Source organism: Anthonomus grandis, chromosome 6 (genome assembly GCF_022605725.1).
Source record: "Anthonomus grandis grandis chromosome 6, icAntGran1.3, whole genome shotgun sequence".
NCBI lineage: Eukaryota > Metazoa > Arthropoda > Insecta > Coleoptera > Curculionidae > Anthonomus > Anthonomus grandis.
Genome location: NC_065551.1, coordinates 2,211,551 through 2,238,150, shown reverse-complemented (window position 1 = coordinate 2,238,150; position 26,600 = coordinate 2,211,551). Strand labels below are relative to the sequence as shown.

General features: G+C 31.4%; 2 protein-coding genes across 4 annotated transcripts in view; one reads left to right on the top strand and one right to left on the bottom strand.

Annotated features, from left to right (window-relative positions):
- LOC126737588 (exportin-6-A-like) overlaps positions 1–26,331 on the bottom strand; it is a 320,333-nt gene extending 294,002 nt beyond the window's left edge. For both annotated transcript variants that reach the window (XM_050442568.1, XM_050442567.1), the window contains exons 1-9: positions 26,183–26,331; positions 17,079–17,285; positions 16,825–17,022; positions 16,349–16,774; positions 3,174–3,346; positions 2,907–3,113; positions 2,743–2,851; positions 2,591–2,683; positions 2,366–2,534 (exon numbers count right to left, since the gene is read on the bottom strand). In XM_050442568.1, coding sequence (XP_050298525.1) covers positions 2,366–2,534; positions 2,591–2,683; positions 2,743–2,851; positions 2,907–3,113; positions 3,174–3,346; positions 16,349–16,774; positions 16,825–17,022; positions 17,079–17,285; positions 26,183–26,185 — 1,585 coding nt within the window. In that variant the 5' untranslated portion in view covers positions 26,186–26,331. The remainder of the gene's footprint in view (positions 1–2,365; positions 2,535–2,590; positions 2,684–2,742; positions 2,852–2,906; positions 3,114–3,173; positions 3,347–16,348; positions 16,775–16,824; positions 17,023–17,078; positions 17,286–26,182) is intronic.
- LOC126737592 (uncharacterized) lies at positions 11,586–13,156 on the top strand. Of its 2 annotated transcripts, XR_007661059.1 has the most exons (3): positions 11,586–12,343; positions 12,769–12,957; positions 13,014–13,156. XR_007661059.1 is itself a non-coding variant. In XM_050442572.1 (2 exons), exons 1-2 carry the CDS (start codon positions 12,079–12,081, stop codon positions 12,813–12,815), a joined length of 312 nt encoding a protein of 103 aa, XP_050298529.1. In that variant the 5' UTR covers positions 11,586–12,078; the 3' UTR covers positions 12,816–13,086. The 2 variants fall into 2 exon arrangements, 1 of the variants encoding a protein (XP_050298529.1); XM_050442572.1 differs by having other exon boundaries at positions 12,769–13,086.
- Positions 26,332–26,600: the final 269 nt, after the last annotated feature.

Below are 26,600 nucleotides of genomic sequence, written 5' to 3'. Positions count from 1 at the left end.
TTTGTGGCCCAAGGAAGTTGGCAATGAAAATATGTGTCACTATGACAATCAATTTCGATTTTGCCTAGACCAGCAACTTCTTGCTATCTTCCAAGAAAACTAATATTTACATTAGATAAAAAGAGACAAAAATTAGATAGGTCAGTCCGAGTAAAATCAACCAGCATATCTGGTATGGTCAAGCCAAAATCAGATATTGTACTATGAACAGTACAACATACACAATAATTGTACATGCCCAATTAATCATTATTCGTTATAAAATAATTAAATAATCAATATGGGATATAATTTAAATTCTAAAATATTTCTTTAGTCCAGAACCGGGTTTTATAAGAGTATAAATAAAATTTCATTAACAACCAGTACAATATGAAGCTGAAATGTACAAAACTAAGTGTGTCCTTAAAAAAAAAGAATACTGTAATTTGAAATGGCTAGAGAACAGAACTATGGGTTACTTGGGAGGCTATTACAGAGAGGGCATTACTAGTATCAATCATTAATATTTGTAAAATATCTATTTTGAAAATATAACTGTAATCAGTGCTTTTAATAAAGAGTATAAAATGCCAATTTTAACCTGTAACACGCAACACACCAGGAATTTTCGAACGTGTGCGCCAGTCGATGGGAAGAAGATTGCGTGCTTGTATTGACAGTCGTAGTTCTCATTTCGAGCATTTGATTTAATAAAATGTTGATGATATTTAAAAATAAAGTAAGATTTTATTATTTTTCACAAAAATTGAGCGATCGTATTTTTAATTGCTTAAATTTGTACAAATATCTCGCACAAAAAAAATGGTGCCGTACACAAACAACAAATAAATTATAAATAGGTAACCATTTGCGACGGCATTGCATTAAAACTTAAATATTAAAAATAGCATCTTATTAATTTTTGTTTTCGGTCAAGTATGTGTTTTGCAAAAAAAATTATTTAAGGTTTTTTCTTAGTTGTTAAATAATAAACATGCTGGTAATTTGTCAGTTAATTTTAAAGCATTTTATTTTTTTATGGAGGCCCGAGACGTGCTGAGATGATTTTTAATTAGTATTTATTTCTAAACGAAACAAAAAATTCTATGTTATACGCAAAAAATTTAAGAGATAAAAAAAGTTTCATTTTTAGATGCTTTATTTAAAAGAAATATCATACTTACAAAAAATGTACCGGTAATATTTTTTTTACAAAAAAATCATCCAACTTAGCCCGTGGGCACGCCCCTGACATTTCTAGGCCAGATGTGAGACTTCCAAAAGGTACCTTATAAAGTGACTAACAAAATATAAAGATTTCAACAAATTCGGTAAATGCGTTTATGAGATATTAATAAAAAATCGATTTAAAAAAAAGTTTAACACCCTGTATCTCGAAAACGAAGCATTTCCGGACATATGTTTATATGAACTTTTTTACTTAAAATATAATAAGGAATCACCTCTTAAAATTAAAGTCATCACTTATGTTACCCCCTGTATATTAACCAATGAGTTGACCAACGTTTTAGTTTAAATGAAGAATGAAACTAAAATACAAGAAGAACCTGCAGGTACGTCTCAATCAGTGGACCTTGTCGAAAATGTAGGCACGTCAAAGGAATTAAAAAAATCGGGATTATTGAGTTTCTTGGAATCCAGATTTATTCCAGAAGAAAGCTCTACACCAAGAACTGATGCTATAATAACCGTAAGACAATATTTGGAACGTCCTGTTATAACAATGGATCAAGATCCTCTGAGCTATTGGCAAACAATTGAAGGGGCTTATGAGAGGTTGCCAACATTCCAGCTACCTCGGTTCCATCGGAACGAGTTTTTTCTACGGCAGGGGAGATTTTATGTGAAAAAAGAAACCGTTTAAAACCTAAAAATTTAGACTTTTTTAATTTTAAAAAAATAAAATAAGTTCTTGTTTGTTTGTTTTTTTAACTAATCTAATGTGACATTTATTTTCTTTTAAGAATTTTTCCTTATTTTATTTTGTGTTTTGTTTCATTAGATACGCTTAAAATAATAATTTAAGTTTTTTCTGGCTTCTGCATTTATTCTTATTTATTTCAAAAAATATATTATGTGTTTTTAAATATAAGTCATATTTTTTATTTATTTTGAACCATTAAGCTTATAAAATTATGATATTATGTATAAAAACATAGAATACCATAAATTTACCGCATTTATCCAGTTTCGATAGTACTATCAATACTATCGATGGTAACTGTGCGAATATCGAAAAACATCGATAGTATCCGACCACTACTACACCCTCCAAAGGACAAAAAGACTAAGAAGAAGCTTAATTTATGTAAAATGGTTTAAAGTTGATAAATAAATACAGTCGGAAGCAAATATCACTTACCACTAGAATAAAAATGGTGTGCTAAACTAGCAAGTGTAAAAGTCAAAGTGGAAAAGTCCCTAAGAATATAGGCTAATTTTTCAGTCTCTGCGTTGCTAGATGTATGATGGTCAGTCCAAATTTCAGAACACCGCTCTACTTCTTTATCATAAATGTTCCAAGCATTTAGCTAAAAGTAATTAAATTTATTTAATTAGTTCATTAAATGGGATTGAATATTTTTACTGTTTGACTAAAGGTCTCAAAAGGTGCAAAATTGGCAGCTTGAGAAACAATATCTACAGATGAATTAATGAAATACTGCAGGTCCGTTTTATTCTGAAAATTAAATACAGTTTATAGAAATAAACAGCTAAATTTTTTGGGTTTTACCTTACATTTTCGTCAACTTCTGTGGTATTGAGATCAACTAATTGGCTAAAATTGTAACTGAATTGAATTTTTTTTATTAAGGCACTGCCTAAAGCTACAGATACTTCTGAATACCTGAAATATTTCTTTATTATAATAAAAGTACAGAATAAGAATGGTTTCTTCTTACTTTTGTGCATTAGTAGGTTTAATCTGTTTGAAAAACACAGACCATACACTTAAACAACTCAAAAAACACAATGGATTAGATAAATGCATTGAAAACTGGAAAAAAATACTTAAAAATTCCAATAAAGTAAATGCTGGATCTTCTTCGAGCCTCCATGAATGCTGCTCAAGTAACAACACAAGTAATTCACAAAGTTTCTTTACAAACCTACAAAAAATATAATTTGTTGTAAGTGTAATCCTAATAGATTTATATTGAAATTCTTACATTTCATTTATACTATCCATGCAGCCTGTAGAGCTTGTAATGCTTCTTAGAATTTCAACAATGTGATTGTAAATATCCCTAAAATAGCCCTCGGTGCCCCTGGGGCTGCAATTTTTATAAAACAACTCGTTTATCGTCGATATGGCACTAACACATAATTCGTTTTCTTCATCCTACAATATAAATATATACAGTGCGGCTGTTAATTGTCCCCCCCACCGTCTTATCTTTTGAATGCGTTTATACTTAAATCATTATACAGCAATCGACACATTCTATCGCAAAGATTAAAAACAATTTTATGTAACGCTCTTGTTCTATCTGTGATTGACTATGGAGATGTCGTTTATGGAAACTGCTTGACACAACAAATTAAAAAAAACGTATACAAGGAGTGCAAAATTCCTGTTTGCGGTTTATCTATGGAATCCGTAAATATGAAAGAATTTCTTATAAACTCCCTGAAACAAACTGGCTTAGAATGGAAACCAGGCGTACAGTGCACTGTGCATCTTTTTATAATAGATTCTTATTTTATAATACACCTATATATCTTTACAATAAAATTATCTATAGATCGCATGTACATAATATAAATATTAGAATTAATGGTTTGATAACACCTCCTCTACATCGAACATCTATTTATGAACGGAGTTTTTCCTATAATATTTCAAAGCTTTACAACTCTATTCCCGATTGCTTCAAGATTTTGGAACATGCTTCCTAAAAGAATCAGAATTTTGCATGTATCCCACTTTATTAGGCAAAGCCATTACATCTCTTTAGCCTCAAATTTGAGTCTCATTGTAATTTAGTAGCTGTTATTACTGACTTAAAGGTATGTAGGTACATTACTCCATTGGGTTTTCTTTAACAAGTTTTATATAGTTTTTTTCCAGTTTACTAGCAATTATAATACTCTTACAGATATTGGGATAAAGTTATTCCAGATTCAGTGTGACTTTGCACAAAGAATTCACCATTCCAGAGACCCAGCAAGAAAAAAAAACAGGGTATGATACAAAAATACATATACATATATAAAATACAGAAAAATAAATTATTTCTAATTTATTTTTTTCTTGTATTGTCAAATAAAAAAATCAGTTTATAAATATTTCAAATACACTTATTGAAAGCAGGGTTGGAAAAAATTGTGATTTTCTATTTTTTTTCTTAAAATAACTTACTTTTACGATTTAATTTGGTTTTGCAATAAAATATCAATACCTATACTATATCCTTGTTACAATAAAATAATAGAGCTGTGATTGATAGAGGAGAAATATAGATATACAGGGTGTTACTTAAAGGTATGTCATATTTTAAAAGGGACATCCCTGGACCGATTTTAAGTCGAAAAGTTTATATAAACATGGGTCCTAAAATGCTTAGTTTTTAATATACAGGGTGCTAATTTTTTTTTTTTCGTTTTTAATAAATTTTTCAAATACGGTTTAAAATATTGAACTGAATTTTGGCACAGGATATTATGGCATAAAAACACATTTTTTAGATGTTCACCTACTTTTTTTTAGCAACCAGTGGCGTAGCTATGATGAATTTTTAATACAATTTTACAAAAAAAATACTACGCCATTGACGAAAAAAATTATGATTTTATCTTAATTATCAATCAATAATTATAAACAAAAAATTCCTCCATGACTTTTGCTGTAAATCTTACCGTTTGGGTGTAATCGTTAATTAAAAAAACGTCTTTTATGCATAAAATGCACCTTTAAAAATTATGGAAATAAATCAAGTTAGCTTTGCTCGTTGCCAGCAACTGTTTTTTTGTTGTTGTAAACATTATGACACTGACATTAATGGTTATTTTTGATTGTGTTAAGTTTGATTTTATTTTCAGTTTTTATTAGGTACATTTTTCAAATATTTATTTTCAAGCTGTTTTTTACAAACTGGTGAACAAAACGCAACAACAATTAAATACAATACATACATATATAATTTACAACAAATGTTGGAAATGACCACCTCTTGCCTCTATGCAGGCTTCTGCTCTTCTCATAGAATCAGGAACTCTTTCGAAAATTCCAGGCGTGTTTCGTATAGTTTCACATCCGTCAATAATTCTATTTCTTAGCTCTTCTAATGTCACAATTGGTGTCTGATAAACCAATGTTTTTAGGTGTCCCCACAAAAAAAAAATCTAGGCTATTTAAGTCAGGTGATCTAGGTGGCCAAAACTGTGGTCCTCCACGGCCTATCCATTTATTTAATATCCAATATGCTAAAGTGGGCTGGAGCACCATCATACATAAACCAAAGTTGTTGCCGTAACTGAAGAGGAACATCTTCGAGAAGCAAAGGCAAGAAGCAATCATTTTGGAGAAAATTACAATAATTCTCCGTCCGTTATGGCATCCTGGTAAAAAAGATGGTCCAATTAAATGATCGGATACGATACTGATCCAAACGTTTATTGAAAATTGTCCCTGAAAATGTGTCTCTGTAATCGCATGAGGGTTTTCTTGAGCCCAGTAATGATTGTTATGGAAATTGATTATTGCATTTCTGGAGAAATTAGCTTCGTCCGTAAACAAGATGTTCGCACCAAATTGAAGATTTTGTGTTACTTTTTGGAGATACCATCTACAAAATTGCGTACGCGGTTCATAATCTCTAAGAAGCAACACCTGAACCCTTTGTATGTGAAAAGGATATAACAAAGAATCCCTTAAAATTTCCCATACCGTCTTGTAGCAGACCATAACAATTTTTCGTGTACTTGTGGTCGGATCCTCTTCGACTGCATGTAGGACAGCCTCTTCAACTGCCGGTGTCCTAACTGTACGGGGCCTTCCCTCGGCAGAATTAGCCTTAAAACTCCCAGATTCAGCCAGACGACGATGAATGTTTATAAATATTGTTCTATCTGGGACAGCGCGATTAGGATACCTTTTCTTGATACAAACGCCGCGCCTCCATAGCATTACCATTGGCAAGTCCATAAAGGAAATGCATTTGCGTCATTTCCAAATTAGAATAATCTACCATTTTTTAACTAGTACAATTCACGTTTTAAGATCCAAAGGGTACTAAAAACAAACTGTCAAGAATAATCACTAACGCAAGTGTCATAATGTTTAAAACAACAAAAAACAATTTCTGGCAACGAGCAAAGCTGACTTGATTTATTTCCATAATTTTTAAAGATGCATTTTATGCATAAAAGACGTTTTTTTAATTAACGATTACACCCAAACGGTAAGATTTACGGCAAAAGTCATGCAGTAATTTTTTGTTTATAATTGATTGATAATTAAGATAAAATCATAATTTTTTTCGTAAGTCAATGGCGTAGTATTTTTTTTTGTAAAATTGTATTAAAAACTTCATCATAGCTACGCCACTGGTTGCTAAAAAAAAGTAGGTGAACATCTAAAAAATGTGTTTTTATGCCATAATATCCTGTGCCAAAATTCAGTTCAATATTTTAAACCGTAATTGAAAAATTTATTAAAAACGAAAAAAAAAATAAAACTTTAACACCCTGTATCTTAAAAACTAAGCATTTTAGGACCCATGTTTATATGAACTTTTCGACTTAAAATCGGTCTAGGAATGTCCCTTTTAAATTATGACATACCTTTAAGTAACACCGTATACATAGTTGAAACACATTTAATGACAAATACATATTTTTTTAATTTCTCATACATGAAAAAGAAAAATTGAAAGAAAAATATTAGTATAAATTATAAACATTTAAGTGGAAACAAAAATTGTAGTACTTAAGTTGCCCCACCCTATTTTTTTTTAATGTGGTGTCCCAATCATAATCAATAATCATATTGGTTGTAATTGCAGGGTAGGTTTAATTCCTCAGAGATACAGACCGACAAAAAAATTAATTTCACTTTTTAGGGTGCAGTTATATCTTGCACCCTGTATGATTGGAAAAAAGATGAAAACTGCTTCAGCTATATATTTTTGTGTATAATTTATTATTGAAATGACTTATGAGTTAAATGTATAATAACCCTAATGTAGTGTTTTCTTTTTAATGGAACACAAGCAAGTTCTAAGCAATTTAATTAGCTTTTTTTGATATTTAATATAGTTGCGTTTCTTGATTTTAAAAACATTAGCAGTTCTTTTTTATTTATCTAGTAAGTTGAAATCATTTTTTTTCAATTTCATGGTGAAATAATGATTTTCAGCTAAATAGATATTACCTTTTTTAAGCATTTCTAGGAAATTAAAGTGCTTAGTTTTATAAATCATGTGTTAAAAATACAAAAACTTTTTTGAACTACTGTATAATAAAGTTTTAGTTAAGAAATTAAATTATCCAATCTTTCCTTGTAAAAAAAGTATTCTTAGTAAATGCTGGCCTGAGAATCCGTTCATGAGATATCTTAATTTTAAAATCTAGATACTTCTTTCTAAACAAAACAAAATGTTGCTGCCAATCGAATGAATTTGCATAATTTCTCCCCCGCCCTCCCCAGCTTATCATAAACAAAGAATACTAAAATCTCATCCATTATTCTCCAAGAGACCAACATACAAAATTGACGAAAACACAAAGTCACGGTCTCACAACATCAAAAATATTACTTAAAAAAAAACTAAAAACTTACATAAAACCACTAAAAAACCTTTAAAAGCCATCCACACACTTCACAGTAAATAAATAAACAATAATTTTTAGGTTATAATTGTACAAGACAAAAAATAAAAAAGTAGAACGCAACAACATAGACTCATCGAGAAATTATGAGTCTAAAAGATTGTTTAATATCCCCTTGGCAAAAAAAGCTTTCGCTAAAGAAATGAATATTATAAAACATATTGCTCTCAACAATGGATTTCCCCTTTATTTAATAGACAAAATTTATCACAAATTTTTAAATAAATATAAATTGACCTACAATATAGTTCATAATAACGACACAAAAAGTTCCTTTAGATCCCTGTCCTTTTTTGGTTCGATCTCCTTAAATTTAGCAAGATTCTTTAAATCTCTAAATGTAAAAATTGCTTTTAAGACAGTCAATAATTTAAAGAACCAATTGGTCAGTGTAGTAGACAAAGCAAGTATATTCTTTCTAAATTGGGAGTTTACTCCTTAGAGTTTGTCTAGCTAAGGAAAGGTACACCATCTGTTTCAAAGCTGCGCCAAGTTTTGTCCCCTAATAACGCGCGATTAGCGACAGTAGCGCGCCTTTTTTTAATTTAATTTAATTTAAAGGCACAGAACACAAATATAAGAATTAACGCAACGGCACTGTTTATATGCAAATCGGGGCGATCGATACCGTTGCTTTGGCAGCGACGTTAGCAAATTTACTGCGCAACCGAGCCGAACAACACGTGCTGTACCCATGATACTATTACTGGCAAGATAAACCCACTTGGCGATGCAATTTCGTGTGACTTTGCGCATGACGTCACTCGATGACAAAAATTATGTTTGTCGGTTGGAAAAGCAGTATTTTAAAGCCTTTTTTATTTAACATTACTTATTAAGTATTATTATATTTTGTTACATGAAATATGCTATGATTATTATAATAGTATGTAAAATATTTCCTTAATAGTATGTAGGATTCGTGGATCCGTGCAAGGATAGTAAAGCCTTATATAATATAAATGCCTATTTTGGTTTTGGATAAGGTTTAAAAAACGATTTTTATTACAGGGTGTCCATTTATAAACTAACACATTTTAACTGCTTATAAGTCAAGAACGAAAAATGACATCAATGTGCGGTTTTCACAGAACTTTATCAATATTTTTAAAGTTTTTTTTGACAGTGTTGCCAAGTTTCAAAATTTACCTGAAATAAGAAGAAAAAAATTGATGATTTTCAAAAGGCAATTTCTCAAAAATTTTAAATGTAACACCCTGTACTTTTTAATTTCACATTAAAGCCAGTTAAATCCCCTTTCCGAAAGTGTATAAATTGTCTTAAATTCATTATTTTTTTTTATAATTAAGTTTAAACCCTACAAAATTCAAACTTTCCAAAAAATAAAAAATCGCGCCCTTGAAAAAAGATATTTTATGTGCAAAACACTACTAGATCTTTTTAGAATTGAGCCGGATACCAATTTAATAATGTCTGATGAGGCAACATTTCACATCAGTGGTCGAGTAAAGGTCGAGTAATAACTGCCGAATTTGGGGAAATGAAAATCCTCGAGTGTATAACGAATTTGAAAGAGATTCTCCTAAGCTAAACGTTTGGTGTGCAGTATCGAAATTTATGTGCCATTTTTTTTCAAGACGCAACAGTGAATGGAAACAGTTACACCGATATGTTGTAAACATTTTTTTATCCTCAACTTCAGCAGGATGGAATTTTAGACACGGTCTACTTCCAGCAAGACGGTGCACCACCACACTTCTCCAGGATCGCAAGGGATTCCTTAGATATTACTTTTGGAAACAGATGGATAGGGCGAGCAGGTCCAATCGAGTGGGCACCTTATTCTCCCGATCTAACTATTCCAGATTTTTGTATATGGGGATATGTAAAAGACCGTTGCTACAATCCAACCCCAAGAAATTTGGATGAACTGCGCAACAACATAGTAAACGTATTCAACCAAATTACATCGCGAATGCTACAAAACCCCTTCGGCAACTTATTTTTCCGTCTACATTTGTGTTCCGAGCAAAATGGGGGTCATATTCAGCAGCTAATTTATAAGTTATAAATTAAAATTAATTTCTTCAATTGTTTGTTGTTAAAATTGTTGTAAATAGTTGTAATTTAATACATAGAATAAATACTTTTTATAGACATGGCAATAGCGCAAATTATTTAATTATGATCATACAAAAGCGATACATAGGCAATTACCAGAAAATGTTCATCAATCACCGAATATGACGTATTCTAGGAAAATTTTCAAAAAGGTGTCCTTTACTAAAATTGGCTCTGTAAAAAAAAAATTAATTTAAGACAATTTATTGATTTTCGGAAAGGGGATTTAACAGGCTTTCATGTGAAATTAAAAAGTACAGGGTGTTACATTTATAATTTTTTAGAAACCGGCCTTTGAAAATCATCAATTCTTTCCTCCTATTTCAGGTAAATTTTGAAACTTGGCAACACTGTCAAAAAAAACTTAAAAAATATTGATGAAGTTCTGTGAAAACCGCACATTGTTGTCATTTTTCGTTCTCGACTTATAAGCAGTTAAAATGTGTCAGTTTATAAATGGACACCCTGTATTTAAGGTATTTTAATTTGAAAATAAATATACACAATATGAAACGTCTGAAGGCTTGTTAATTAATAATAAATTAATAATACTTTATAGCCAAAAAAAAAACGGATTTATGGTTTTTATTTAACTTTTTTTTACTTTAGACGAATGCCTCTGCAGAAAAATATCAGTGATATAATATGTACATATTTTATTATGTTGTAAAAAAAATAAAACAAAAATAGAGGATTGATATACAGCCTATTGTGACAATTAACTTTCATAAAATTGTGTGCGCTAAGTATACATATAAGTACCCATTGGTTGTTGGTAATAATAGTGTTACCAGTAAATGCCAAAAGAAAATGCATGATGCCATTGATGACATACAACCAATTAATTTCACTTTCTTAAGTATCTATAATCTATATTTTTTTAAATTGCTTATGGGTAGACGTGCTATTAAAATGGTTTTGTAATCCATTGTCGGCAAACTTGTTTGTCCTTTGGAAATCTAAAGAATCGGCAAACCGAAACTACCTTACTTTTTTTGTTGTTGCTTGAACAACCCACAATAAAAAAAATTTAATTATTATAATTTAATAAACTCTGCCATATTTGTCACACAAAATACACACAAAACAAATAAACCATGCCCTAACCCTAAATCCATCGAACATCTAAAGCAAAAACGAGACGTCATATTAAAATGTATTAAATAAAACTCTGTTCATGTATTAAAAGCTGTTCCTAGGGAAATTTGTCATCGACTGACGTCAGGCGTGCGAGAGAGATAGGCTCATCTCATGCGCGTGGTGCATCTTCTCGAGTATTAGTATCATGTGCTGTACCTTTCCTTAGCTAGACAAAGTCTAAAATTTGTCGATTGCAACGCATTGGCCAATCTGGAAGAAAAATCTCTACAAACATTAAAGAAGACGTCGCGCTTTTTGAAAAATATAGAAACACCGATGTCAGTGATACCAAATCAGCGTTTGCTAATCATTTGCTGGCATCTACACATAATTTTTCTCCAGGGGTGGGAGCTAAAATGCTTCATGAATGCCCTAAAGGTAAGAAGCTTGACCTTCTGAAGAAAATGGAAATTACAAAAGCTAAAAAGAGTCCTGTTCTCGTGTGTGTGAATGACGTTTTTACTTTTGAACCAAATTTAATTTAGCTAAGTATTTTTTAACATTTTCCTTTTAGTCATTTTCTTCAGCTTACATTGGTTAACGTGTTAAGTAATTTAGCATTAGGTCCATATAGTGGATAGGTTTTATACCCATACTTCTAATCTTGTGGTACCTGGTTCGATTCTCGATGAGTCTATGTTGTTACGTTCTACCGTTGATTGAATAATAGGATTATTATACACATTAAAATATGTGCATTTTATGATAACCCTCTTGTCATTTTTTTATAAACCTCTAGTTTGTTCAATGATAGACTATTTACTATTATATTTCAGCCTTGTCTCGTAAATAAGTAGAACAGGTAGTATCTCCGATGGCATCGAGTCTCACACAAATTCAAAGCAAATAAAAAACCCTCCCCCGGTCCTGCATACCTAAAACCATTGCATACCTTCAGTCTTCGTTTGTGTGTCGAGTCGACCATATGTACCGCTCCGCTTTTCGAAATTATCGATTTTTATTTTGTACCGCGTTACCGTGTTGTTCATTGTTCATTGTTCATTAAATAAATAGGTTAATATGCCTAAGCACAGCCGTAAACGACAACATTCTCGTAGTCGATCTAGAGAACGGAAAAAATCGGCGTTTAGAAAAACGATTGGCCGAAATGCAACAGATGAAATTAATAGTCGGGGAAAAAAAAGGCGACGTTTGGAGAGTATGGGGAGCTCTAGAGGCGGTGATGCCGGAGAACCCAGTGCATATTCTTCACCGTATGATAGTGATTTGTCGCCTCGCCACTCTGTTCGTGAAACAGTTAGGGTGGATGTCCACCAGTTAAACAGTAAATACCAAATTGTACGTTTTTGGTGACGTACATTTTAAATTGTATGGTTTTGGCAACATACATACTTGTTGTTTTTGGTGACAACATAATATTTTGAGTATGTTTTTGGTAACATACTTACCTACATTAATTTGTTGTTTTTGGTGACAACATAATTTAATGTTTAAAGTACCTATGTTTTTGGTAACATAAGTACATAATGTATGTATATATGTTTGTTGTTTTTGGTGGCAACAGAATATTTTTAGTGTGTTTTTGGGGACATGCCTGTACCTTTGTTTATTTGTAGTGAAAAAATAAAGTTAATTTTAAAATTATGTTTTTGGCAACATATTTTTTGTACAATTTACATGTATTTGTTGTTCGAGACATTATATTATGTGTTTTTGATAACACTTTAATATGCTCTTTTATTGCTTCAGGTGATTCTGAACAGCAAGAAAATAATCCTCAGCCCCCGATCGTGTAATCAGAGGAAGCAAAAGAAAAATCTTTGAGTTCTGAGGTTTTGCAGATACTTGGCGATGAGCCAATAAATAAGACCGTCTTAGGACCTCCAATTTATGAGGCAGTAGTCCCTCGCTGGAGTAATATTTTACAGAATGGTTTAAGTGAGGAGAATATTCAAGTTCTTCTCCAAAAACATATAATACCCAAAAATTTTAAGTCTCTGGAAGTACCTCAGTTAAATCCCGAGGTTAAGGCAGCCTTAACTTCTCAAATACTCCGCAGAGATGAGCGCCTGGTGTGAAAACAGCAGTTTGTGGCTGCAAGCATATCAGCAATTTCCCAAGCCTTAACTTTGATGCTAGCCTTAACTTTGATGCTGAAGAAGGGGGGGGGGGGGGGGCAACAACGTATATATGCAATACCTAAGTAATGCTGGCCGCCTATTGTGTCATCTACACCATGACACACAAAGATCTTATAAATTATTTAGAGCTAAAAGCTGTTTATTTGGTTTTAAAACATTTTGCTGAAAATGCTTCAGATTGCAATATATTATTCCGAGTTGACAATACAACTGCCATGGCTTATATTAATAAGATGGGAAGTGTACAGCACCAATCCCTAAATAAATTATCTCGTATTATTTGGCAATGGTGCGAGGGTAAAATATCTATTTATATGCCAGTTATATAAAGTCTAAAGACAATTTTGAAGCAGATGCACAATCCAGACTTAAATTATCCAAAGAAACCGAATGGGAAATAAGCAACTTGGTGTTTAAAGATATAATATCCACTTTTGGGAAACCAGAAGTTGATCTCTTTGCTTCAAAAATGAACGCTAAATGCAAAAAGCTTGTATCATGGTTGGGAGGTTCAGAATGCATAGCAGTGGACGCCTTTACGATAAAATGGAACAAGTTTTTCTTTTATGCTTTTCCACCATTTTCTGTTATTCTTCGTGCTTTGCACAAAATAAAAGAGGAAAAAGCTAGAGGAATTGTCGTTGTGCCCTTCTGGACATCCCAGCCATTATACCCACTTTTTACATCATTATTAGAATCAACACCTTTAGTTTTCGAGGCTGACGAACATTTACTTCCTTTTAGGAACGTGCCTCATCCACTTTGGCGAAAAATTTCCCTGGTGGCAGGAGTGTTATCCTCCAAGCCCTGAGAGCTGGTTCAGTACCTGAAGAAGCTTTAGAAATTTGCTTGGCCTCCATTACTACCTCTACAATTCTACAATATAATTCAGGTCTTAAACTGTGGTGGCAATTTAGAAAACTTGAAAAGAGTTTATTCAGCCTCTGTCCCAGAAATTTTAAAATTTTTTACTACTCAATTTAAAAATGGAGCTACTTATACGTCTTTAAATTTATTTAGAGCAGCTCTTACTCAAATTTTGGGGCCAGAATTAACTTCGGATTTTAGAATTAAGAGGTTTTTTAAAGGGGTCCATAGTTTAAGACCTACTGCTCCCAGATACAATTACACAGGGGACCCCTGTATTGTTTTTAATATATGTTAAATCTATGTCTAATGTAACCTTAAGCCTTCCATACCTCACATATAAATTAGCAATCCTTATTGCGTTGGCTACTGGTCAAAGAGTACAGACTTTAGCCAACATAGAAGTTGAAAATATTATTATAGATGAAAACAAAGTTGAGGTTAAAATACCTAAAAAACTTAAAACTTCAGCCAAAGGTCGCATTCGACCTACTCTTCTTTTGCCTTTCTTTAATCAAGATAAGAAAATTTGTCCAGCTAGAACCTTAATTGAGTATTTAAATAAAGAATTTAAGACAGACGTCAAAAAATCTTTTTATTACCGTTAAGAAACCTCATAGAGATGTCACTTCTCAAACAATTTCTAGATGGTTAAAGGTGATTCTAAAGAAGAGTGGGTTGGATACGAACCAATTCACAGCTCATAGTACTCTTCATGCTGCGACGTCTGCAGCTGCGCGAAAAGGAGTATCTTATGACTCTATTCGGCTTGCAGCTGGCTGGTCGGAGAAATCCTCTGTTTTTGCCAATCATTATAACAGACCTTTGCTTCAAAAAGACAATTTTGCAACGACTGTTCTTAGTTGTTAGTATTATGATGAGTTTTTATCTTTAAGTTTCTTGTTTCTAATGTTAGTATAGGAAAATATTTTCCAGATTTGTTATTTGTCATATTAAGTAAGTACATTTTTATTAAGATATAAGTTATCTTAAAAAATAAATGTATAACCATATTATGTTGTTGCCATCCTTAGAATTAATGTTTTATGTACATACCAATTCTAAGTGTGTGCCTAATATTATTTTTTCTCGTTATTCTGTTCGTTATGTTGTTTAATTATTATTAATATGACATGTTTCCAATAAAAATTGTTGCAACTTGCTTTAAATAGCTACCTGTTCTACTTATTCACGAGACAAGGCTAAAATATAATTAACAGATCAAACGAACTTACCTAAGTGAAGTTCGATCTGGATTATATGAAGCCTTGTCGAAGTAAATAAGTAAATAAGTTATTTATTTCCCTTGGTTGCAACAATGTAGCTTTGAAGAAGACTGAAGGTATGCAGGACCGGGGGGGTTTTTTATTTGCTTTGAAATTGTGTGAGACTCGATGCCATCGGAGATACTACCTGTTCTACTTATTTACTTCGACAAGGCTTCATATAATCCCGATCGAACTTCACTTAGGTAAGTTCGTTTGATCTGTTAATTATTACTAAGATAAAACAGGCGTATCCTATTACTCAATCAACGGTTCTACTTTTTAATTTTTTATTTTTTTGTTTTGTACAACTATAACCGAAAAATTGTTTATTTATGTACTGTGAAGTGCAAAACATTCTACTTAACGAAAGATTAGGGCTGTTGTAGTCTTAGATCTAGTTTAAATCATGTTTTTACTTAAAAATTTCGAATTTGATCAATTATACCTGTAATATGTTATTATAAAATATGTTATTATGAAATAAAACATAACATTTCTTTAACAATTTCTGCAGTTGTGTAATACAGCAATTGTATAATTGTATATTACTTCTGTTGCAAGATATACGGTTTCGGCGTTGTAAATTACAAATTCTGTTGGTCCTGAATTTCTGTTTATAAAAATTAATTAGTAAAATTGCAGCCCTTTTATTTATAATTATTTATATTATATTTTATATTTTCATTATAAATCAAATTCACTGAAATAATTTTACAGTACAGTACGGTACAAATAACTCTTTATACTCTTTAATTACTTGAGTTAACATAGTTTATAGTATAGTTTACAAAATTTTTTTTAGGTTATAAAGATAAGAAAATATCCTACTTCACCTGTCATATGTCATACTTAGCATTTTAAACCTAGGACCTCATGAGAGATTAAAAATATACTCGACCTTGTTGGTGTAAACTAGAAAAGACCAATTAAATTTAGTCCTCATTTTAGTACTAGAACTAAATAAGTCCACATGGTATAAACGTACCTATATACTAACTTGTGAGCTACCATAACATGCTCTAAGAATACGAATGTTGATATCCTAAAACTTACCTGAGAGTTCATTGAGCAACCCATAAACCTAAATATGGCCTTCAAAAGTTTGCCAGGCACTTTTTCTATTGAAACCCAACTAAACAATTGCTGAATTGTACTCAGAGTTTCTTGTGCTAATAATCTCGCATCACTGTGGAAATCTGCCTGCGATATCTGATTGGCTAGGGAGTGCTGGACTTGGGTTTGATTTGTTGGAGAGGGAGGTGGGGTTGTTGTGGTACTGTGTTTAGATTTAATAGAGACAGTGTCCAAAATATTCGTTAAAATGTCAAAAAGTGCCGGCAGGTAACTGCTTAGGAGCTTTACAATTTCTTTTTTCCGGTCCAAAGTTTCAAAGGTGGTGTTGATGCCCGTGAATTCTTCAAACACTGTTTTTGTTAATACCAGGCCAATGATTTGGTTGGAACTTTCAGACCTCATTAACTAAAATGTTCTTATATGTATCATAATAATTTTAGACTAAATTAACTTACTTCCAAAACACTATCAAAAAATCCGGGATATCTGTGCGGCCAATCTATTTTTGCCACATCCACCAATAATTTGGCATATTTATTCCTCAAAAAGTGTGGGACACCGTGGCATTTAAAAATAAGATTTGTCTGCAGAGTAGTCTTGATTTCCTCTTGTAAACACCAGTCCGTCTTTGACCAGTGTTGATTTATCACAGACTAAAAGATTGTATAGTATAAAAAATAATATGTATATAGTAGAGAGAGTTACATACCTCTAAATTTTGCAAAGCAAACATTGTCACATAATGACTAGAAGTATGTGAAATGAAATACAAGCATAACTTTCCAAGGTGCGGACTGCTCTGTATGCTAGAGAGTTGCATTTCAATCTCTTGTTTCCTGACATTGTTGGTGTATGGGTTAAAAAATTCATTAAATAGTCTTTCCACCACAGCTAGTGAATCTGTTTCATTAAAATTCTGTAATAAAAAAAGTTCAAAGAGGATGGTCAAGAATTTAGAATAATTTTTATGACAGTTCTTGAGTGTTTATGAAATACTTTTAAATTAAAAATAACTTTATTTATTTATTAGATTGAAGGGATCTCCCTACCATAACAGCATAAATTATATAGCAACAAAAAATTAACTACTATAAAGATAATAATATTAAACTATACCAATAGTAATAATTACCATAACAAATAAAAATTATAATAATTCACATTTGCAGAATTCACAATGTACCTTCCACTAATCAACTTTTTAAATTGATTCAAAGATAAATTCAAAATATCAATATCATTATGATTGTTCAAAAATCTAAATGCTCTATCAAAGAGATTATTACAATCCATAGTTTGTACCATAAAAAAAGTTAAAAGATCTTAATGTCCAATGTGGAACATTAAATTTAACACAATTTAAAAATTCAGGGCATTGAATTTATTTTTTACTATTATTTATATTTATTACTATCAACATTTACATAAACATTCTAAGATAATACACAATAGGTATACATAATATATAATATTAACTCTTATTATATAAGATAACATCATGTGCACATTTCTTAAATTGATTAAAATTACTGCATAAGAAATCAAGACTATCTGCATAAGTGCATACCTATTAACAGTTTTGGATTATTTAACAGATATGATGTTCGACAAAAAAGGAATATGCAGAAGGTTGTTGCATAAAATGGGATATAGATAGAGAAAAGAGCCAAACACTCAGGACACCTGGTTAGGCCACTCAGTACCTTGTAAGTAAAACAGACATTATAAAATTTCCTCCTTAGTGACAATGCAGTAAAAGACAATTAAGACATAGTTTGCTCCATACTAAGAACTACCCCAGATTTGAATAGTCTGTAACTTTATAAATCTGGATTGGATGTTTTCAATTCGAGATATGTTGTTTTCATAACAAGGGTACCAGATTATATTTGCGAATTCAGGATTTGATCGAACTAAAGAAAGATACAATGTTTTCAGTGCCGGAATGTTTGTAAAATCCTTGCATGATCTCGAAAAGCCTAGGAGTTTATTTGCCTTACAGATCATAATATCAAAATGGGAAGAAAAACTAAGCTTTGGATCTAGATAAACAACCACATCCTTCAATAATCCAACACTCTTTAATGCAATGTTGTTAATGGAATAATCAACAACCTGACAATTTTTTTATCTACTAAATCTCATAAAACAACATTTATTTACGTTAAGTAGCATGTTATTTTGTTGGCACCAGGAATATTGTGTATTATTGTGTTTATATCATTTTGCAAAGTAAGAATATCATTTAAAGTGGAGATTTGCCCGTAGACTTTTAGGTCATCGGTAAAAAGCAGGAAATGGGATTTCAAGAGAGATCCAAGATCATTAATAAAAAGACTGAAAAGCAGAGGTCCAAGATGGGAATCTTGAGGAACTCCAGAAGATGCCTGAAATGGTGAAGATAGGCAGCTTCCTACTTGCTGCTCACAGTTGGTTAAATATGATTTAATCCATTGTAATAAAGAGCCACAACTGCCAAGTTTAGCAAGTTTATCAACTAAGACGGTATGATTCAGTCATTCAGTCATGTAATATTATTAAGGATCTTGGTGTTTGGTTTGATAAGCACCTAAACTTTAACACACATATTACTAATCTGGTTCTTAACTCCTCAAAAGTTTTAGGCTTTGTTTTGCGTAATTGCAAGGAATTTTCTGTTTGAGTTTGACCTGTAAAAGAATATATATGTCTCTTGTTGTGTCACAGTTGGAATATGCATCAATGATATGGTCTTCTTTTTACACAAATGATTGTACTGACCTAGAAATGGTCCAAAATAAATTTATTCGATTTTGTTTATATAAGCTTGGTAAAAGGATTCCTAAGGATCACATTTATGATGACGCTCGGAGGTTGTTGGACTTATCAATCCTGAGCCAAAGCAGAGTTTACTCTGATTTGGTGGCTTGTATAAATTGGTGAATGGTCAGTTAAACTGTCCTGAACTACTTGGTGCAATATCTTTCAATATACCATCTTAGGAATTTTAGGTATAATAGATTATTCTCACTACCATTTCATAGCACTAATTAATAATGCATCCCACTACCCTATTTAACTGACACTTAAATTTATAATTCTAATGAAGTGGAAATATCGGGCATTGCTTTACCTAGTTTTAAGAGGCAAATTAAAAGTTTAATCTAATTTCAGCATTCAATGATCTATTAGTGTCATTGGGTAATAATTATATTATTATTACTATATTTTTTTGTTATTTCTATAACCTGGTTGTTATAATGTGGATTAGTGAATTGCTATTGATTAATGTTGGATCTTAATTAGTAAATTATTTGATATATTTTTATTTATTGTTAATTTTATTCAAATATTGGGCTAATATGGATTGTTATTTATTATTGTTTTAATAGTTTATATTATTTATAATTAGTATATGATATAGTTGGTAAACAAAAAAAGATTTGTTTCGACTGAATGCCCCTTAATAAAGCCATGCTGCTGATCACCAATTATCTCTTAAAAAACTTTAGGTAAAAAATTTTCCACACAGTGCTGGAAAAGTTTAGGGATAGATAATAAGATGCTGAGGGGGCAATAATCTGAAACATCATTCTTGTTACCAGATTTAAGGATTGGACAAACATTTGATAATTTTCCAATTATTGGGTTGTTGATGTCTAGTCTAGAAAGAGAGCACTGAATTAAATCTTTCAGAATCATAATTATTTGAAACATTTCCAGTTCCCACTGCAGTGTTTACCATACTAGTGTTGTAAACAGATGAGAAGTGTGAAGCAAACAATTAAGCAATAGAAACAGCAGAGTCAGCTTTAGAGTCACTAAGACATTTCACTTGGAAGACTAGTATTACCATTATTAGACTGAGAATTAACAAATCCAGAAATATTTACTGTCATTGATAATAGAATTTTCTGCTATTGTAACATTCCTTGGTCAGATTCCTAACTTCCAACCTTAAGGCACTAAAGTTTACATATGCAGAAGGAGAACCACTCTGCTTATACAATTTATGCGCAATTTTCTTCTGAGTTATAATGTTTTTGAAACTAGGAACCATAACCATATTCTGCTACCTATTCCAAGATAAAGTTTGACAAAAAATTCAATAATTCTCAAAAGCAAAGCAATTTTTTTGTTTTTTTATTTGTCCAATATTAGGTCATATACATACATACATTTTTTTGTTAAATGTTAATTATGTTCTGCACTTCTTTGTTTTGATTTTTTTTAAATTATTAAGTACAAACTTCTACTCTATTACTGCATTTTTCTAAGATTTCTTTTTAATCATAATAAAATGAATGTTCATTTGAAAACTTCCCACCACGGATTTATTACGGATTACGGATTTACCACGGTTTTATTTAAAAACTGATATTTTCATGTTTTTGTTTTCTATCTGAACAAATTAAGATAAACAAAGATTTTTCTAATTTTCTTCGAAACGAATCGACCGATATAAAAAAATCAAACGTCAAAATAAAAGACTTCGAAAGACCTTTTAAACAAGCTATTACTCGATACCCCTTGCCATTTAAAATGCCCTGGGGGCAGAGGGTGAAAGGGGGTGAAGTAATTTTAGGTTAGAAAGTTGTCCCCTTTGACAAACCTTTTGACGTATTTCGGCGTTTTTTTTTTAAACAGTGGTTTTCGATAAATCCGTGGTGGGAAGTTTTCAAATGAACACCCTGTATATACCAGGGAGTATTGTCAAGGTTTGCATTCCAACCATATCTGAAGTTTTTTGTCACATTTTGAACAAGTATTCCTATTAATTGTGATTTTAGTCTTAAGTATGATGTTTATTATTATGATTTTGTAAACTATGTGATTTTGTTGCCATTAATAATTACCTTGCTTGCATGAATTGGGATACTGCTTTTAATCAGAAGGATATTAATAAATGCATTGATATTTTTTACAATGCTCTCTATTTTGCTATTGAGATGTTTGTTCCAATTAAACATTTTAAATCATCTAATTTTGCCACTTGGTTTAGTAGAAAATTACAGAATCTTGTTATTCAAAAAAAGATTGCTCACACAAAATTCAAAAATAGTAAGAATCCCATGGATTATGTTAATTTTTTAAATTTGAGGAATGAATGTAAAACTCTTCGTGATGAATGTTTTAGGTCATATATTGAAAGATTAAATACTGAAATTTCTCATGATCCTTCTTCATTTTGGAAACACATCAATAGATTACGTAGGTCTGATTCATACCCCAATAGCATGCATATGGAAGCTGAGGTTGCTGGTAATGGTCAAGATATTGTAAACTTATTTGCTAGGTATTTTGAAACTACATACAGGCAACCTGTCCGCAAGGCTCCTGACTATAAATTTGATTACAGTCTGTCTTTTTCTTTATTGGACATATTTGATGAAATCTTACGCCTTCCGAACAAACATTCTTTTGGCCCTGATGGTATCCCATCTGTTTTTCTTAAAAACTGTGTGTGCACTCTGAGTAAGCCTCTGCATCACCTTTTCAATCTTTGCTTGACATCAGGCAAATTTCCTGATTATTGGAAGGTAAGCTTTTTAACGCCAATTCATAAAAATGGGGATAGAACTGATATTTGTAACTATAGAGGTGTGTGTATTCAGTCTGTAGTTCTTAAACTGTTTGACAGGTTGTTTTCTGTGCGATTTTCGTGGCACTGTAGGCGATTGCTTAGTGATCATCAGCATGGTTTTTGTCAGGGTAGATCTACGGTGACTAACTTTTGAGAGGTCTGTACAGGTCGATAGTGTGTACACAGACTTCTCGAAGGCCTTTGATAGGGTTGGTCATGAACATCTGGTTCAGAAGTTTGGGGCTATGGGCCCTGGTAGGACTTTGGTCGAGTTTTGTCACAGTTTTTTGACTGGTCGCACACAGTTGGTCAGGATAAGTAATTATATTTCTAATGGTATTGAAGTATCTTCAGGCGTGCCTCAAGGTTCGCACATTGGACCGGTCTTTTTTAACTTGTTCATAAGAGATTTGAGTGATGTAATTGTTCATTCAAAACATTTTGCTTTTGCTGATGATTTTAAACTGTATAAAGCCATTGAGTCATATCTTGATGCTGAGCTACTTCAATTGGATTTAAATAGTGTTGCTGAGTGGTGTAATAGCAATAGTCTGGAACTGAATGTAAAGAAGTGTATATGTATTTCGGTTGGTCGTTCTAATAAAATTATTAATTATCAATACACAATCAACAATAACGAACTCAAGTCAGTTGATACAGTTAAAGATTTAGGTGTTCTTTTTGATACCAAGCTAACTTTTTTGCCGCACATTTTGGATATTATTAACAGGAGTATGCGTAGTCTTGGTTTTATCACTAGAAATAGTGTACATCTTTCACCTTATTGTTTCAAATTACTTTATTACTCTTTGGTACGTTCCTTGCTTGAGTATGCATCTGTAATTTGGTCCCCTTATTATGATTCTCATATTGAACACCTTGAGGCTGTACAAAGAAGATTCTTAAGATCCCTTGCTTATAGAGCTGAAGTTAATATTTTTTTTCGTAATTTTTACATCGACTATAATGCTATCAGTGTCCAATTTAATATCCCTAATCTTGAAGTCAGACGGCATTATTCTGATGCTTTAACGTTTTATAAGATCTTAAATGGTTTATATCATTGTCCTACCATCTTGGAAGCAATTCCTTTTAACACCTGTCAAAGAAGGATCAACTCTTCTATGTTTCGTTTACCCTTTCATTCGGCCAACTATGGGTTTTTTTCTCCACTGACTAGGACTTTGCGTTTCTTTAATGAAAATAGTTTGGATCCATTTTCCGGCGGCTTACGGTCATTCAAATCAAAAATAAATAATCTTACACTTTAACCTACGTTCCTTGGATAGTGCTAAGTTTTTAGCCCTGTTGATGACTGTTTTTTCAGAGGTTTTATCTTGGTATATATATATTTTTTTTTGTAATTCTAGTATTGTATTTATATTGCTATATTGTCTAGTATTTTGTATTATCTATTTTGTTTTTGTAAACTGGCTCTGCCGTATATTGAAATAAATAAATAAATTTATTAAAGCATGGAATTTTCCCAGATCAATTAAAAAGTGCACTTATTAAGCCAATCTACAAAAAAAAGGGTGATCCTAATGAATTTGGATTCACTTCTTATCTCAATAATAGAGTCCAACAAATAGTAGTAGAAAGCAGCAGATCAGAAATTCAGGCTAATGAAATATGTATACCACAAGGGAGTATTTTGGGACCTTTCTTGTACATTGTGTTTATAAATGACTTGCCTTTTAAAATTATTGATAATATTTAAACAGTATGCAATACCCTAACAATATTTGCAGATGACACAAATTTATTAGTGGCATCTTATCCTATCCTTCCTATCTAAAGAAAAGAATTCAACGGGTTAAGATGGGTAGACAATTATCTGTGCAGTACATGGCAGTGTCTGGAGTGCCACAGGGCAGTAACCTTGGTCTATTACTGTCTGTGATTTTTATTAATGACTTGCCAGATTCTGTAGAATGTTCTGAGTGTGTCATGTTTGCAGATGACTTTAAGTTATTTAAACATATATCATCTATTAAAGATTGTGATGAGTTGCAGAGTGATTTAGACTCAATGTCTGAGTGGTTTAAGGTCAATAGAATGTCATTAAATGTTGGTAAATGTCATGTTTTACCTTTTACACGAAAAGTGGAATGTACCAAGTTTAATTACATGATTGATAATTTGTCACTAAGCAGGAAAAGTGAATGTAGGGACCTTGGTGTGTACATGCAGTCAAACTTTAAATTTAACCAGCACTATGAAGCTACTGTCAATAAAGCATATAAAGTACTTGGATTTGTAATTAGAAACCCTAAAAACTTTAAACAAATAAAATCAATCATAATGTTATACAATACATTGGTTAGACCCCATTTAGAATATGCCTCTGTTATTTAGTCACCACAGTCATTGGTGCATATTGATATGATTGAAAAAGTGCAAAAGAGGTTTTTAAGGTATCTATACTTAAGAACTCATAATACCTGTCCCTATATGATTTCTTATGAAAGTGTGCTGACTCCATTTAGTATGGTTAGATTAAGTATTAGAAGAAGTTTAAATTATGTACTATTTATATATAATATTGTCAACAATTTAAAGTATAAGAAATGAATCTTAATTAACAACATAACTTTTGTGGTTCCTAAAGTAATCTTAAGAATAAGAAATAAAAGCTGCCAATGTTTATTAGAGTTAGATCTGTGATTTTAGGTAGTTCAAAGTATAAGTAGTACACATACTTGTTTTAGAACCTGCTATATGTATTTGTATGTTTTTTATGTTTTTAATATTTTTTTTATATTGTTAATTTGTTTAGTTAGTATATTTTAGTTGTAGTCTTTCTTTTTCGCACCTTTACTGGCTTAGTAAGGCACTCTTAACATGTAATTACATTTCCAATGTGTTTGTGAGAGTGTAATAAATAAATAAATAAAATAAAAAAATAAAAATAAAAAATCTTTGAACATTTCTGAGCTATGCCTGAATGGAGATCTACTGTTTAAAAAAGGCAAAGATTGGATTAATAAGCTTATATTGAATGAACAAAAAATGAACTTTCTAATTTTTAAAACAAAACAAAACAAGGAAATAACCCTAAAAGAAGTAAACTTCAACAATATTAATGTTAGTGCAAAGTGCAGGCTTCAACTAAATTTCTGGGTGTACATACGATGATTTGTTAGACTTTTCAGATCACATTGAATATTTACAAAATAAGCTTAATAGAGTTTGTTTTTGTTTCTATACAGTTCTAAAATACCTAAATGAATGCCTTGTATTTTGAAAATTATGAGTCTGGGGCTAGGTATGGCATTATTTTCTGGGCAGCGAACTCTAAGATACAAAGAATATTATATAGTCATTCAAAAAAGGGTAATTAGAATAATGTTTGGGATGCAATACTTGGAATCATGTAGAGGTATTTTGAGATCTAAGAGAATACTAACTGTATATGCATTGTATATATTTGAAGCAGTGATGTTTTTATTTAAAAATAGAGATAAGTTTCCTACTTCTGTTGATCATAGGTTGAATACTTGCACATGTAATTTTAACTTCCCTATACATAGGAATTAATTGTTTGAAAAGAATCCCTACTATATGTGCATAAAGTTATTTAATAAACTTCAGCATGAAATAAAAACTAAAGGAAATTAAAACAGATTTAAACAAAAGGTGAAAAACTTACTACTTACTTTAGAACCATATAGTCTGGACGAGGTATGTAAACTTATATATAGTTATGTCAGGGAGACACTCATATTTCTAAAAAGCCTTTTTTGTAATGTCAATTAATTTTATTCAAGTTTTCATGTATAATGTGACTTTGTAATATGAAATAAAGAAAACATTACTATTATTATTAATGCTGTCTGATATTGATCGGAACCAGAAAAAAGAACTGGACGTTTGTTTAGTCACCCATTTAGTTTTTAATTTATCAAGTCCTTCTTAATTGAAGATTTCTATTAATTGAAATTATAAAAATTTAATAGTTCATTAATTTTCTCTAGATTCCAAGGATGTTTCCTGCTTGTTCTTATTTTGGAGTTTAGTGCATATTATCTATTATAAATACTCAGGACCTCGAAAAGGGTATATAAGGTATATGCTATATTATGTCCTAGTTAGATATTTATTAAGTGTTTAAACTGTGGCTGGTGGGTTGTTAACTTAAAATTTATTAAGTATAAGCAAAAAAAGGGAGTGATCAGGGATAATAATAATAATATGGGTTAATATTACTTATTTAAACTAAAACCTAGTGTTCAAAAAAATACACTTACCATATTTTGAATTGAAAATACTGTAAATTTGCATAAAAAGAAAGTTCTATAAAGAAAATAGTTTCTTTAAAGAAAATTAAGAAAATTTGTCAACATTTCTCAAATCTCCAAAGGGGTTGAATCAGTTTGACATGCGCGATCGAATTCCGAATTCGACGGATTTGACCAATGATTATGTCAACATGTCAAAGGGAACCGTATCAAAGTTGCTATAAGAGCATAAATGTACAATGCTGGTTGCTACGCCTTAATATGAAACTGTCCTGTTAACAATGGTGTTCCAGATATGAACGTCATAAGTATAGAAGAGAACGAAATAAAAATGAAACTAACAAGCTTTAAAACTGGACAGCACCTAAGAATAAAATCATATTCACAAGCACTCACAAACAAATCAAATTAAATATATTACAGAAAA